The sequence below is a fragment of the Cardiocondyla obscurior genome, unplaced genomic scaffold (assembly GCF_019399895.1).
Source record: "Cardiocondyla obscurior isolate alpha-2009 unplaced genomic scaffold, Cobs3.1 scaffold38_0_513239, whole genome shotgun sequence".
In the NCBI taxonomy this organism is placed as follows: domain Eukaryota; kingdom Metazoa; phylum Arthropoda; class Insecta; order Hymenoptera; family Formicidae; genus Cardiocondyla; species Cardiocondyla obscurior.
Window position 1 is genome coordinate 390,495 of NW_027228789.1, and position 16,047 is coordinate 406,541.

The window sequence follows — 16,047 nt, forward strand, 5'->3', positions numbered from 1 at the left end:
AATCTCTCATTAAAAATAAAACATGGATCTACGTAGATAGAGATAAAGCCAAAAATCATAAAATATTAACGAGCAGGTGGATTTTTAAACTAAAAAAAGACGGTACATATAAAGCGAGATTAGTAGCAAGAGGATGTACACAAAATAAAAACGAAATAGATTATAAAGATATATACAGTCCGGTAGTGGGTACAACATCTCTCAGATTACTCATAGCTATAGCAGCAAAATATAACTGGAATATTCAGACATTAGATGTAAAAACAGCTTTCCTCAATGGAGATTTAGAAGACGAGGAAATATATATGGAAGTACCCGAAGGTTTCAATAAACCCGGAAAAGTGTGCTTGTTACAAAAAACCCTATACGGTTTATGTCAGTCACCAAATAAACAGAATAAGAATTTTACCGAAATACTACATAAAATAAACATGAAACAATTAAAAACCGATTCATGCATATTCAAATCTAAACATTCTGATCTTTTTCTCGCCATACACGTTGATGACGGAATTATAATAGGTAAAAATATATTACAAATAAAAAGATTACAAGATAATCTAAAACACCATTTTGAGACATCTATAACAGAAAATCCAAAATTTTACTTAGGAATAAATATAAATCAAACTAAAAATGGAATATTCCATTCACAAGAAACTTATGCCAATCAAATTTTGGAACGCTTCAACATGCAACATTGCAAATCAACCAAAACACCCATAGCACAAATCAAAGATATGTACAATACAGAAAAGGTAACACATACTAACACAGAATTTGATTATAAAGTAGCAGTAGGGAGTTTATTATACCTTACTGTAAAACAAGACCAGATATAAGTTATGCAATAAATTATGAGAGCAGATCAACCAAAAAACCATTAAAACAAGATTATATTAATGTAAAGAGAACCTTACGTTATATAAAGAGATCAATGAATACTGGTATTTTATATAACAACAAAAGCGAACAAAATAATTTTTCAGATTCATCAAACATACTGGAACTTATAGGATATTCTGATGCGGACTACGCGGGTGACATTTTTACCACAGACGGAGACAATACAAAGGAAATCAAACGAAAAAGTACATCTGGATATGTAATAACATTTTGTGGAGGACCATGTTCGATAAAAAACGACGAAACACGGACTTTAGACCAAACGATCAATTTTTAAAAAATATGTAAAATAATGTAACCGAACAAAACATGTCATATAAACATAGCAGGCGATAAGACACGTAGGGACAATAACAGACCGGCGGTTCAACGATCTGAGACGTCCTCGAAACATCGCGAATTGCTAAAAACGAGGCTATGTATAAAAACGGCGGTATGAAGCGAGACGAGTCCAGTCGCAATAATAATTCGAGTTAATAAGTACATTTTTACCGGCCTACGTACGAACGCACTCAACGTTACCTTGTAAGCGCGAAATCGCACCAAAGTCCTGCCTTCTGCAGAACGTTAAATAAATCGGTCGCGGAACTTAACATCGAGTCCATTTATTAAAAAATTACCTCCATCTACATCCTGGGGACGAGAGCGAACGATCCGGACCGACGGGAAATTCGAGGCAACAAATTTTCAATAATTTCGTAACAGACCCATAGTATGGAGTTCAAAACAACAACCTGTAGTAGCCCAATCAACAACAAAAGCAGAACTAATCGCAGAATGTAAATGCACAAAAGAATTAAAACATCTGACCAAATTACTAAATGAATTATTAGACAAACAGATAAAGCCAACACTTTATACAGGGTGTCTGGTGGAGTAGTGAACATCTCTTAGTTATAGATAGAACTTGAAAATACAAATAGGAAAGTCTTGTACCATTTTGCAAAATTCTCAATCGTTATTGAGAAAAAAATTAAAATGCATAAAATGTATAGGCGTAAGAGCGACAAGGAAGCTGTGCGTAAGTAAGCGCGACAGACGACGGCGCCATTCCTAGCCATTCGCCTGTCGCGCTCACTCACGCGCAGCTTCCTTGTCGCTCTTACGCCTATACATTTTATGCATTTTAATTTTTTTCTCAATAACAATTGAGAGTTTTGCAAAATGGTACGGGACTTTCCTATTTGTATTTTCGAGTTCTATCTATAACTAAGAGATGCTCACTACTCAACCAGACACCCTGTATAGACAATACCAGTACCATCAAGTTAATTAAAGCAGGCAGACTGAGAAGTAGTAGACATATAGAAGTTAGATTTTTCTACGTTAAAGATGAATATTATAAGAGACTTTTTGACATTAAATATATACCCACAGAACACAACATAAGCGATATATTAACTAAACCTTTAAATACAGCTACACATGAAAAATTTACACTAAACTTGTTACGTACCAAAGAATAAAAGGTATAAAATCATAAATAATAATCATACATAGTAAAAATGTAACCATATATTAAGTAAGAAATAGCTTTTGTTTAAATTTATTTTATAAAAATGTATCTAGTTTATGGGAGGGTGCTGAAGTACAGTCGATAACTGTTAACTAATAAGTAAACTAAGACATTTTTATTTTGTATGTAGATGGCACTCTTAAGAACCAACGTATACTCTATTGTTCTTTAAAATAAATAATTGAATCAGTTCGCATTCGCCCTAAATAGAAAGATCATCTCTAATTATTTGACCTTTCCTACATTAAAAACTTATAAAATAACCAACATCAAGCATTAAAAGTACCTGGCCAAGGCAGAGTGAACTCTACTCTGGCGCGGTCTTTTTATATGGAAAAAAAACGCTGCCGGGGGTGCTTCTCCTAGTAGGACAGTCACCGCCAATTATATTTCAGGCCTCGTTTTCAGGATTACATATGTAGTACATCTTCGAGGTACTAGGAGTCACAACGTTCCAACTAAAAAAAGGCCCCCAATCGCGGACCGCGCCATCTTAATTTCATTATTTTTCGTTGTGTGCGAGAAGTCATTTCGTTGTCCACGTGTTATTATAAGTTTTTTGTTATTTCTCTTGTAATTCTCTTGTATTTCTTAATTTTAAATTTTCAGAAACAAATACAATTATGTCAAAAAGAAAATCTTTAGAAAAGTTAGAGACGAAAATAAAAAAATATCAGAAATTATTAGACGCTAAGAAACCTTTAGAGGTTAGGATCAAAATCTTAGATGAATTATCGTCAAAGACGCCTCAAGGTATTTATTATTAGCGAGCTTACACTAGAGGTAAGACAGGCTGATAATTATTCAACTTGCTCCTTTTTTTTGTACAATACAATTCTTGTATACGGTTATCATTGAGCTTACACTTGAGGTAAGACAAAATAAAAAATTTTTTTGTAGCTAAGCACTAATTGTGTTAAAGATTTTTTCTTAAGTATACCGTATAAACCAGTGAGCTTATTTCAGAAGTAGGACTTACTGGAAAGAAAATTATATTAATTTATATTTACATATATATATATATATGTATATATATATATATATATATATATATATATATATATATATATATATATGTATATATATATATATATATATATATATATATATATATATGTGAGAGGTATATTATGAGGACAATTTCATTAAACCACTGTATATTATGTAGACCAAACGGTATTATGTGGACCGGACCTCGTAATATCTTCAAGATTTTTCGTACATTATGAGAACCACCTTCCAAATATATATGCAACGCACGTTATGAGGACTTTTCAGTTTTTGTGTTTTATATATAACAATAAATATCTTATTTAATTTGTTGCAACTTATATACAAAAATCTGTAGTAAAATAAAAAATGTTAAAAAAATAAATTATATAATTGAATTAAAAAAATCATAATTATGTGTGCACAATTAATGACTATGTAACGAAATATCAAGAATGTAAATCAGGAAAACACATATGCGCGCTTTCTTTCTAACGTGCGCGAGACGTTCTTTGTCCAAAAATGCGCCTATATGTCCTTTATAAATTGTAGATATAATGTGATATTATTTATATGCCTATACTTTATACAATTAGTAAATTGTACAAAAGTAAAAATAATTTTATTTATCGCTATTCTATATTTAATTTGTTAAACTGTTATTTTATTTTATTTCTTATTCGTGTATATAAATTACGTCAAATTAGATAAGATACTCATTGCAATATGTATAATACAAAAATATAATAGGTTCTCATAATGTGCGTTATGTATAATTTTAAATACGGTTCTCATAATATACGAAAGTCGGTAAAGGTTGGGAAAAAAGTAATCCATTATTTTTTTACTATATGGCTTTAGTGACATATATCACGTAATGTATTAATCGTCTAGCTTCATGTTCATACTTTTTGTAAGTGGCATTTCGTACTAAAGAAAAGTTCTTCAAAAGTTTTGTAGTTAGTCGACTTTGTTGTGATTTACAGCGTGAGAAAGATGGACGGCAATAAGGAGAAAATTCGCTATACTTTACATTTTTTCTTTGATAAAGGTGAAAACGTGAGCCAGGCGGTTAAAATTGTAAATGAAGTTTATGGTCTTGTTACTGTGACAGCTAATTACGCGCAATTTTGGTTTCGTCGATTCCGTTGCCATAATTTTGACGTTAAAGACGCATCTCGCATAGGAAGGCCCGTCATCGAAAACAGCGATAAAATTATGGAAATGATCGAAGTAGACCGCCATATTAGCAGTCGCAGCATCGCTCAAGAACTGAAGAATGATCATAAAATAGTATTAAATCATTTACATAAAGCTGGATTTCGGAAAAAGCTTCATGTTTGGGTGCCACATTTATTTACAATACGTGTGGCACCTAAACATCATGCTTTTTCCGCAATCCAGCTTTATGTAAATAATTTATTTATTTATTTATTTATTTATTTAATTTTTTACATTATGAGGACCTATTAAATTTTTATATTCTACATATTGCAATAAGTATTTTATCTAATTTGCCGTAATTTATATACACAAATATGCAATACAATAAAATAAAAATTTATCAAATAAAATATATAAAAGCGATAGATAAAATTATTTTTAATTTGTAAAATTATTATACGCACAAAACAGAATATCATATTTACATTCCATAAATGTGATATAAACAAATAATTGACAGTAAACATCGCGCACGTTACAAACAAAGTGCGCCTATACGTTTCACTGATTTAAATTCGTTATAACGGCAAATTAAATGAGACAGTCATTGCGATATACAGAATTTCAGAATGTAATAGGTCCTCATAATGTGCGTTATGCATAATTTTAAATACGGTCCTCATAATGTACTAAAGTTGGTATATACATTAAGAAAGACGGAATATTACAATGCATATAAAATGTTACGAAGAACAACTTCAATTAACTTATAACAGATGCTTTTTGATTAAAGCGGACTAATTAATACATCAACAAACTACGCCTTTAACTGTACATAATATGCATATAAGTTTATGTATGAAATCAACATTATCAATTTGACAGCTTCTAATACGCAGGCACTATTTTTAGATGTATTAATTATGTTACGGACAAGAATGATTTATGTAAACACGCACTAGACGACAAGAACAAATTGATATATATATATATATATATATATATATATATATATATATTGTGACGTGGCGGCTCTCGCTGCTTCGTTGCAGCTCCCCGCGGCCGTCACAAAAGCGCCGAGAACTACCTGCGGGGGGGAATTGTGGCGATAACGGCTTATCCGAAGCTCGCGCCAATTTATTAGTATCAATAGGGCCCTGTGAGGGCGGCGGCTCTCGCGGGAAATCGGCGGCGTGGCGCGCGGAAAAATCCGCGAGACGCGGGAGTGGGGATACGCCGGGCCTCGTGCCGACAATTCGCGCGGTCCTCGCTCTCTTCCGTGTAGACCGGCGTGATTGACGGGCGATCGGCAGGAACCAGCGAGCGATAGCGAGAGTGAGCGAGGACGACCAGAGCGAGAGCGAGAGTGAGAGCGAGAGCGAGAGAGAGAGCGAGAGTGCGAGGGAGAGCGAGGACGTCTCGAGAAGTCAGGGAGCGTTTCTTCGGTGAGATTTTCCACCCGCATTGCGGAATTATTGTATTGTACCGCCCTTCGTCTCCCGGGGAGGCCGACGCGAACTTGGACGATACCCGGCCACATACAACGGGCACGCGGGCCCGTTAGATTATTTTGGTGGATCCTTGTCGCGAGACAAGGACGTAACGTTAGCGAGTGGCAGCCGATGGGCGTCCCAGGGCCGGTGACTGGGCCCCGCGAGACCTACCGGGACGGTTCGTCTGCGTTGGTTGATTCGATCGTATGTGAAGCTGTCGTCCGTCGCGTCCGCACGGAGAGCCCTCGGCAGCGGCCGAGGTCGGAAAAGGAATCACGCGGTCTCGTTTGCGACAGGCGAGTTTTCGCGTAGAGTCTTTCGTGTCGCGGTGTCCCGTGGAGGCACGTCGCATGCAGGGGAGACGCGTGGCCGGCACCACAACATCCAGGGCCGACGCGAGAAGATCTAGCTCTCGTACGCTTACTTAAATTTTGGTTATTTTTTTTTATATTTTTGTTTGTTCCGTTGAACATAATAAACGGATCCTCTGTTTATGGTCGTGTTCGCGTACGCCTTATTTTGTGTCGTCGTTCCCGTTTGTCCGAGGATTCCGCGCGCTATACCCCGCCCCTCTCCGTTCGGATGGGCTAGCCCCCGCGCGTGACGGCGATTCGGATTCGGTAAGAATTGTCGAGGACCGGATAACTAGTCCGAGATAAAAATCGGCACGGCGAGGCCCGTGCCTGGCGCCCAAAATTCGTGTTCGTGCAAGATTCCGCCGTCCCGCGCCGGAATACGGCCGAAGTACCGCGACCCCTCCTCCCTCCCTACCCCTCGTGGCACGTCGGTGCACGGATTCTTCGTCCGTGCACGGTCGTCCCTTTTTGTTCACGACTCTCTCCTCCGGGAGGAGAGACGAATAAGAATAATCGTGACAATATATATATATATATATATATATATATATATATATACAGGGTGTCCCAGTTGATGTAAAAAAGTTTTTAGTTGTAGGTTGGGCTTTCGAAAATAAGTAGAAAAGTCCTATACGGTTTTGTAAGTTAGGCGTTAATAACCGAAAAAATAACATTTAAAGATTTGACGCCCCCCGTGTGAGCAAAAACGCGCCGTTTGAAGCTACCGAGCCGTTAGTGGACCTAGAGATGTGGCTTATCTTACTCTATTTACAAAGAAATGAGTAATCTATGAATCTCTGTAAATAGAGTGGTGATGTAGCCCATCCCACTCTATTTACAGAGATTCATAGATTACCCATTTCTTTGTAAATAGAGTAAGATAAGCCACACCTCTAGGTCCACCAACGTCTCAGTAGCTTCGAGCGGCGCGTTTTTGCTCGTACGGGGGGCGTCAAATCTTTAAATGTTATTTTCTCGGTTATTAACACCTAACTTACAAAACCGTATAGGACTTTTCTACTTATTTTTGGAAGCCCAACCTACAACTAAAAACTTTTTTACATCAACAAGGACATCCTGTATATATATATAAAAGAGATACTTTATTTTTTTTTTTCAAGCAAAAATTTAATTTTTAATCAATTCTAAAAGAGAAAAAAGAATTATCAGTGCTCTAAACAGCTACATATGTAATTTTGAGAACAAGGCCTGAAATATAATTGATGATTAAACGAACTTATCTGTAAGTGAAGTTTGATCGAAATTATATGAAGAGCCTCGTTCGAAGAGATAACAACCCATCCCCTCCAAAAAAAAAAAACAAAAAAAAACAACACAACAACAAGAAAGAGTTTTTTTCCCTTCTGTACTTAGTTAATTAATTCCCTCCCTATAGAAGAATAATCCTTTTTTCTCTTTTTCACTCTAAAGAAAATGAACTTAAGATGGCGCGGTCCGCGGTTGAGGGTCTTTTTAGTTGGAACGTTGTGACTCCTAGTACCTCGATCATGTACTACATATGTAATCTCCTCGAACGAGGCTCTTCATATAATTTCGATCGAACTTCACTTACAGGTAAGTTCGTTTGATCATCAATTATCGGCGACATTGAGGTGCTCAGTGCGGCGCGGTTCGGAGATACGGAGCTTCGACCCCGCCAGTGCGTTGGGCGGTGCTCGGCCCTGCTCGGTTAAGTCCGCAGTATGGACTTAGCTGCAAAACGGTGATCGGCATACTACCGTTATTTCATGCGCGTTTTGATAAATATAAAAAAGGTTTGGAGCGCGCTGCACTCCGGGTTTCCGTCGGAAGGATGTTTGGTCGGAATGAATCATTACATAATTAGTAATTGCTTATTGTATGTGCCTGTCATGTAATTTAAACTTGTAAGTTTTTTGTGTATTGTGCATAAAAGGTTAGCTGATATCGCCATGAGCTCGTCAAGTCTAACATTGAGTTACGCTATTCCTACCTACCATGTGTATTTGATTGATTGGTGTGTAGCTATTTAATTTTTATACTCGGAAACAATGCCTCGAAGAAAATTTTCACTAATAAAAAATTATTTGAAAACTGCTTCAGAACTATGCCCTTTTACGAACACTGTAACAATCCCTGTTTATCCCGGATAACGGGCCAGCAGGTGACCGCTGTCGCCTGTCGGGTATTGCGGATCCGGTGAGGAGCGAAAAGGAAAGCGCGCTCAAGGAGACGAGATTTAAACGACGCGTCAATTTCTTACAAGCTAAGCTTTATTTCTACTTATTTATACTGAGTTTCGGCGAAACCGATACGACTGGGTTTTTACAAGACGCGGATACACTATTTACAAATCGCTGCGTGGAACGTGGATACAATATTTACAAATTACAATCGGGCGCGGGTTGCTCGAGGTATTGGACGCAACGCGGTAGCGTCACCGTGCGCGTTTGTGTCACGCTTAGGATCGACGGTATGATATTACGGCGATACGGAACCGTCGCGAAATCGAGGTAGGATATTACTCCCGAGACGCAGAGAACTTTTAGCAGAGACCGAGTGTGCTCGACCCTGTAGTCCCGGGATGGTGAGGAGGACCTAAGAGGTTACAAAATATTATTTCACTAAGTATGTGTTTAAATATAATACTTAAACATCGGTGTTAATCAAAGTTTTAAACCTCATAATTCGAAAAATATTAAACAAAAAATATTTTATTATAGTGTTTTAAAAGCTCTCGTAATAAGCTACAAGAATATGTAATAACAAATCGTTGGTTTCATTTAAGAAGTTAAAAGCAACCTTTATGTGATCTTCAACTAACTATTTAAGATCTAACCGATAATACATTTTTATGTACTCCTTAAAACCACATAACTTTTGTACAAAACACTTTCATCTCATTATGAGATTAGTAGTTTTTAAGATAACAAGGGGGGACTCGCATTGTATAAAAATTGAACTTAGAAATGAGTTTGATGAGTATGAGATAAACTATGCTATCGTGGGGATGGCAATGCGGTTTTGGCCGGTTCTTTTTTACGACGAGAAAGCGGTAGGAAATTCTTTGAAGAACGAGTCACGCGGAGACGACGTGATTAGCACGTAGCCAAAAGATGGGATCCGCACTGAGTTTAACATTGGGTTTTTAGATAGTTTATGAGATTGTCCGTTGATTGTTTAGCTAACTTTTACTATGAAATGTAACTTCCTCGGATAATTCTATTGATTAGCACGAGTCTTTAGACTGTGAAGACAGGCGAGTAACTGAGCACGAGGTTCAACACGCCTCGTGCTGCAGAATGATTTCTTCTGGATGATTCCTACGATGAGTCTTCCTGAGTTGCACACGGATAATTTTAATGATTCCACATAAAGAGACCAAAGAGATGTGTCGAAACTGATGAGGCAAGGCTCTTGAGAAAAGCACACTGCACATCGATGCACATAAGGTGATCTATGTACTGCAAATGAGACAATGAGGGACACTCGAGCCGGCAACGCTTTCGAGAATCGGAGGCAATAATTGAACGCCGGATTGATATCGATCCGGGGCGATCGGTAACGAGGTGCTGCACCGCGGCAGTAGAATGCATAATTATGACACAAATTTTTAACACGCCTATATAATATTAAACATATTGTATACATAGTTATTTAATTTTATAACATATGTACCTGAATACTTGGGCCTGGAACCATGCGATTAATAGAAAATATTGTTTTTTCAATTCCATCACTTATAACGCATTGACATGATGATGTAATTCTCGAATCGTTTACTGGAACGTCACAGAAGTCGCATGCACTATATAAAACACAAAAATTATTTTAGTAATTACTTTAAAAAAGTTAATTTTTTTAATGTATGTCCGCGAATATACTACATATTGAAGTTATAAACGAGAGATTCTTTTCATGTAAATATAAGAATATGTGAGCCATTTGTACCATGTAATTAAATAGTATTTATTTACACTGGAAAAGAACATCAATATGCATCTCAATATACACATACGTATGTATATGTTATATCAGACAGCACACACGACCAAAAAGCATTTAAGATTATACAGATATGCGTGCAAAATTAACTTTCTTTTAAAAAAAGTAAAATAAGATATCAAGTGTATTCACAGCAGACAAGTTTTTATATGTTAATTGTTTTAACATGTTTGTATAAAAATAATCTTCTTTACGAAAATAGTGCTATCAAATAAAAACGTCAACTCTAAAAAAATCTGATCAAAATTATCCATATTAATAAAAGTTTTTTCTTTAAAAGTAGTGTTGTATGATAATAATGCCAATTCTTAATTGTTTGTAAAATTATAAAATTATAAAATTTCAAATTTATACAAATTTAGATCGTATTAAAACACAATCGTGTGCTTTCATTTGAAGTTACTATTTTTGTACAAAGAATCTTTTTATATAAAGATATTATAATAATTAATATAACGAGGGACTACCTTTCACCACTACTAAAGGTTACCACAGACTCAGAGTAGCGCAAACCGCCTAAATAATTTATCGGGCAAACTCCGACGCGACGACGGCGAGCGCTGCCGAGTTGCAAGTGGAAAGTCTCTTACTCTTATTTCGGCAACTATACAGGATGTCCGCGATCAAGTAAAAAAGTTTTTAATGGTAGGTGAGGCTTCCGAAGATAAATAGATAAACCCTATACCAATTCGCAATTTGAGAGTTAATAATTGAGATAAAAATATTTAAAGATTTGACGCCCTCGTGTGAGTAAGAGCGCGCCGTTTGAAGCTATCAAAACGTTGGTGGACCTAGAGGTGTGGTCTATCCTACTCTATTCACAAAGATTTGGATATTCTATGAATCTTTGTAAATAATGTGGAATAGGCCACACCTCTAGGCCCACCAACGTCTCAGTAGCTTCAAATGGCGCATTTTTACTCGCACAGAGGTGTCAAATCTTTAAATATTATTATCATCTCGATTATTAATCCCCACATTGCAAATTGGTATAGAATTTTTCTATTTATCTTTGGAAGCCCTACCTACCATTAAAAATTTGTATAACCCAAGTTCGCAGGTAAGCGAATACCGTTTTCCTAATTCGATCGTTAAAGAAGAAACATCTCCGACTTCGGGCTCTCGCGGAGACTCTAGTCTTGCCTTTCGACTCAGGCACTTAAAAGCCGACTTCGGTCGCTCGCAGAGAAGGCCACCGTCTAGCTTAAGCGCATTGAAGTTAGAGTTTTTGAACCATTTTTCCTGATCTCGAGTAAACCCGAGATATTTTTAATGACGCGATCGGGCGCTCCCGATCGCATTCCGGGCGCTCTCAGAGCACTAACCTCTTGCTAGAAGAGCGCTCCCGTTTAGCTTAGTCCTACGCCATACTCCGTGAGCTGTTGGCAGTCTTAATCACGGCACCGCATTGTTGAGGATAGACTTTCAACCTTTTCCCTAATGAACGTAATTTTCACCGTGCTACCGCATCATCTACCCGACATCCTCGACAGATTACACAATTGGGCGCCCCTAATTGACTCTGACCGTTTCCGGAAAACCATCCGTCACTAGACATAAGCTCTTCCGCCCAGTAGGCGTGACGTCGCTTATCGCGGCCCGAGACCCTCCGACTAAATCACTGTTGAAAACTCTAAGGACTCAGCTAGTCACCTGCACAAATTTAACCGCATGAAGTGACACCACCGACAGTTCTTCTTTCTCTCGCTTTCTGCCAAAAAGCGGCGTAATTCTATCTATGCCACTCTCCTTTATTGAAAGCCACGCAGTTTAAACTACACGGCTGTTATAATCTGACCCTGCACTTTGCCCACACCCGGCCGGTACGCGTTACCGGCCAAGATACTCGACTCTTGTCGCTATATCGCTTAGATCCGTGCCTCTACACGAACTCGAACTTCAACGAGCAAATCTCAGGCTTAATTCAACGCGGCAGAAGTTGCTACCGTTACATTGCGCTCGAACATCGGATTTAATCGTGGAAACACGGACCTCCCGGGTCCGTGTTTCCATGATTAAATCCGATGTTTATAAAGAGTTGAATTTACACCCAAAATAAAGCCAAATTAACGCCCAAACTAAGAAACCTACAACTAAAAACTGACGGGTTATTCGACATCCTCCGGAATCGACTAAGAAGGTATATTGAAGACAACTGTGAATTTCAACTAATGGCAAAAAACGGCCCTCCGCCACAATCACTACCTTTATAGATATCGGTCACAATAAAGGAAGACGACATAGAAAGTACAGATGGATCAACGATCTTTTTAACCACACTAAAATAATTGACCAAATTAAAAAATGAGTTTGCCACTTTGATGGCCATAATTTCATGCGATTTCTCGTAAGAGTGAAAGAACTTCAAAGAACATATAGCTACGGTAAAGTACAGATATTTCTAGAACTCCCAGAATTACTACGTGAATTGCCTTTTAATGATACCGAAATAAACAGACACAATGGAAAACAAGAAAAAATTTCGATACCAGCTTTCGGCAACAATACCTACCCCGACGGTTCCAAACACAGCTGCTGCGGGAGATCCAAGCACAATAGCAGAAACTACTAGAATCATTCAACGAATATGTTACGGCCATGTAGACGCTGATACGACGAACCAGTGGGCTGCCATGCAAGGAACAGCTCGATTGGATTTACAAAATTCTGCGTCCCGAATATAAATTATACATCCTAACAAAAGATGTGAGAAACCTCACCAAACTAAAGCAACCTGGTCACGGAGCATGATAATATCCACAAATAAGTAGAACATAAAGCCTATACATAGCGGAAAAACCAGTCCCGACGGTCACCGCAGCAACTGTTGTAACTCGAACCCCTAGCAACAAAAGATAGCGAAAGCCCCAGGCTATCGACCGTATCAATACGATCACCAAACAGACGCGTTCCCGCATTTTCGTAATGCGAGCGTTGTCAGCGAAAGGTGCCTAATCATCGATCGTTGCTTTCCATTAAAAATCGGTTGACTGTTAAGATTTTGTCTTAACAAAAGCCATCGATAAAAGACACGAACTATCGGCTCGCGGCGATCAGTCTTAGATACGTAAGAACGCGGCGTTTAACTTAACCCGGCGCGTGACGAAACGACAAAAGCGTAGTAACTCGAGTGACGGCTAGTCAAATATACTTATGCAAGAAATAAAGAGATTAAACAATTTAACAAAAGTAAAGGTGTAATTCATTTTCACCAAAATAGAAGTTTATATGTGTATCCTATCTTCGTGCCGAGTAAGCTCCCGCAGGACAGACTCCATGCACCCGCTATGGTACAACACAACTGTTGAACTAGGTTAAATAACAAATACGCTTTAGCTGCGATGAGTGACTTTAATTTGATTAATTCACAGAAATAAAAGATCTTATTTGAAAGAACAAGAAATTATGATTGATTTTACTTGAACCCGACCCGTAATGTTTTTTGAATAAACGCTCCAGCAGTACTGATTTTCGAAGGTTCCGACGCGCACGTCCAAAGATGAGACAACGAATTTGCAACTTAAGCTATTATTACGCGCTGATAATCGTTGCAATCATGCCTATGCGCAACAACATATAACAGAGACAAGTGCTTCTGACGGTGCAAGCAAGGAGGGTATACCTGCTAGGACTGCTGACGCACTCCAAAAAAATTTTGTTTTAGATACGGGACAGATGGAGTTCTTATATGAGATTGCTACCCACCATAAGAAAACAGCCGACAGAACGAATGTGACACCGCAGCCACCCGATCTGCGAACAACCACAACTAAAATTCCAGTTGCGATTGCACTTTATGGTGACCTTTGGGGGCCACTAGCTAGAAGCACTAATAGACTTGAAACAACCGTAATTTTTGGGGCCGCGAATATCGGGCCAGCGGAGTTGTCTGAATGAGCTCGTTGAGATGACAGGATTCGCGAGAGAATTGTTAGGTCCGTAAATGCAACAAGACTTGGGTAAACAATTAATTGGTTGTTTATTCAATTAAATAAAAGACAAATAAGACGAACGCGTGATTAAGACGTCGTCGGAAAGAACAATAGAATACATAAATTGCTAATACGACGGTAACGCGGTAATTGTAGCGTTGATGCGCCGGATCGATACGGCGGTTATCGATACGCTTATCTTCGGCAAGCGGGCCGTTACAATCTTTTCGGCAACCGCTTAGATAACGCCCTAACGGATCGCGTGGCTAGCGGCGCGAATATTCCCCGTGGTCGCGAGCCTGGGCGGGGCCTTACGATGTACGCGGCGCGGGACGCGGTGGGCGTGAGGGATCGTAGATCGCGACACGAACGCGGTTTCGGAATAGCTGAGGATGGAGCACCTGTCCGTTGTTGCAGTAGCCGAGAGTGCTCGGCCGAGACGGAGATCTCTCCACCCCGGGTTTGTGCAACGGTGCGAAAGGAGATGCGCCTTGGCAATACGATCGTAGATCCGGGATCGAGATCACTCGAAGGAGGCGAAGTGCGCTTCACCCCGCGAGCCGGTCGTACGGATCGAATATCGCTTTTGACTGTGGAAGACTTCTATGCTGGCAAGCGTCAGGAGTGCCTGACCGAAGCGGAGTGCGCTCTACCCCGTTGTTCTGCTTGCATTAGGAGTCGGTTGGTCCGGATGTTCGCTGTGAGGCGAACGGAACGAGAACGATGCGCGGTTTTTCCGAATTCGCCTTTTTATGTGGAAAAGACGACGGCCGGGAGTATCCCGGCACGTGGCGCTTGCCGCGGTATTCCGTGGTACCGAACGCGGCGTGTTCGCTCGGCCGAACTCGGGGCCGCTTGTGTAAGTCCGTTCCGCGGGACCTTACGCGTACACGTTACTTGTAAGACTTGTCGCGCCGATGATCGGTTTCTTCGGGAGCGCTCCGCGCTCCCCATCCTGGCCGAGAAGGTGGTCGTCTCGGCCTCCGGCGGTTCTTAGCCGGGAACGATGCTTTTTCCCGGGGGCATTGTTACAAACTTTGGATCAAAGAGTTCATGCATTAACATCGAAACGTTAGAATTAGTTAAACGATTACAGTTTGCTGCCAACAAAAACGCAAAGACTATCCGATTAGCCAATGGCGGAACCGTAGACATCAACAGCAGTATCATTTTATCTATACAAGTACAAGAGCGATTATACTGGCAATTATACTAAGTTTCTAATGATGCCAGCAGTCAGAAGCGCTATACTCATTGGCTTCGACTTATTGGCAAAATTGGGCATAACACTGCAATTACCTCCATCCACGGAAAACAAACACAAACAATGTAACGCATTAACTACCGGATTGGAAACTCACTCTACCGAGAAAAAGAAACAACTTCAGGCGTTCCTGGAAACTAAACAAGCAAAATACAAAACGGTATCAAGTCCCATTAACCAAGCGACTCACCACCTCAAAGTCAAGGAAGGCAACTATCGATAAAGTAGCGTTACTGGTTACACAATCCGGCGATGCTGGAAATTATTTTTCAAGAGGTGGAGGAAATGAAGCGAGACGGCATAATTGAATCAGCGCGTGGAGTTCTCCCGTCGTTCTAGTAAAAAAGAAAGTCAGGAAATATTGATTTTGCCATGCTAGATAAATTAAGAGAAGTCCGGTATTTGACCACGTTGGACCTCAAAGAGGAATACTAGCAAAAAT

At 39.2% G+C, this 16,047-nt stretch overlaps 1 protein-coding gene across 2 annotated transcripts in view; it reads right to left on the reverse strand.

The window, feature by feature from the left end:
* LOC139112633 (uncharacterized) overlaps positions 1–16,047 on the reverse strand; it is a 154,041-nt gene that overhangs the window by 69,841 nt on the left and 68,153 nt on the right. For both annotated transcript variants that reach the window (XM_070673712.1, XM_070673713.1), the window contains exon 3: positions 10,083–10,212. In XM_070673712.1, coding sequence (XP_070529813.1) covers positions 10,083–10,212 — 130 coding nt within the window. The remainder of the gene's footprint in view (positions 1–10,082; positions 10,213–16,047) is intronic.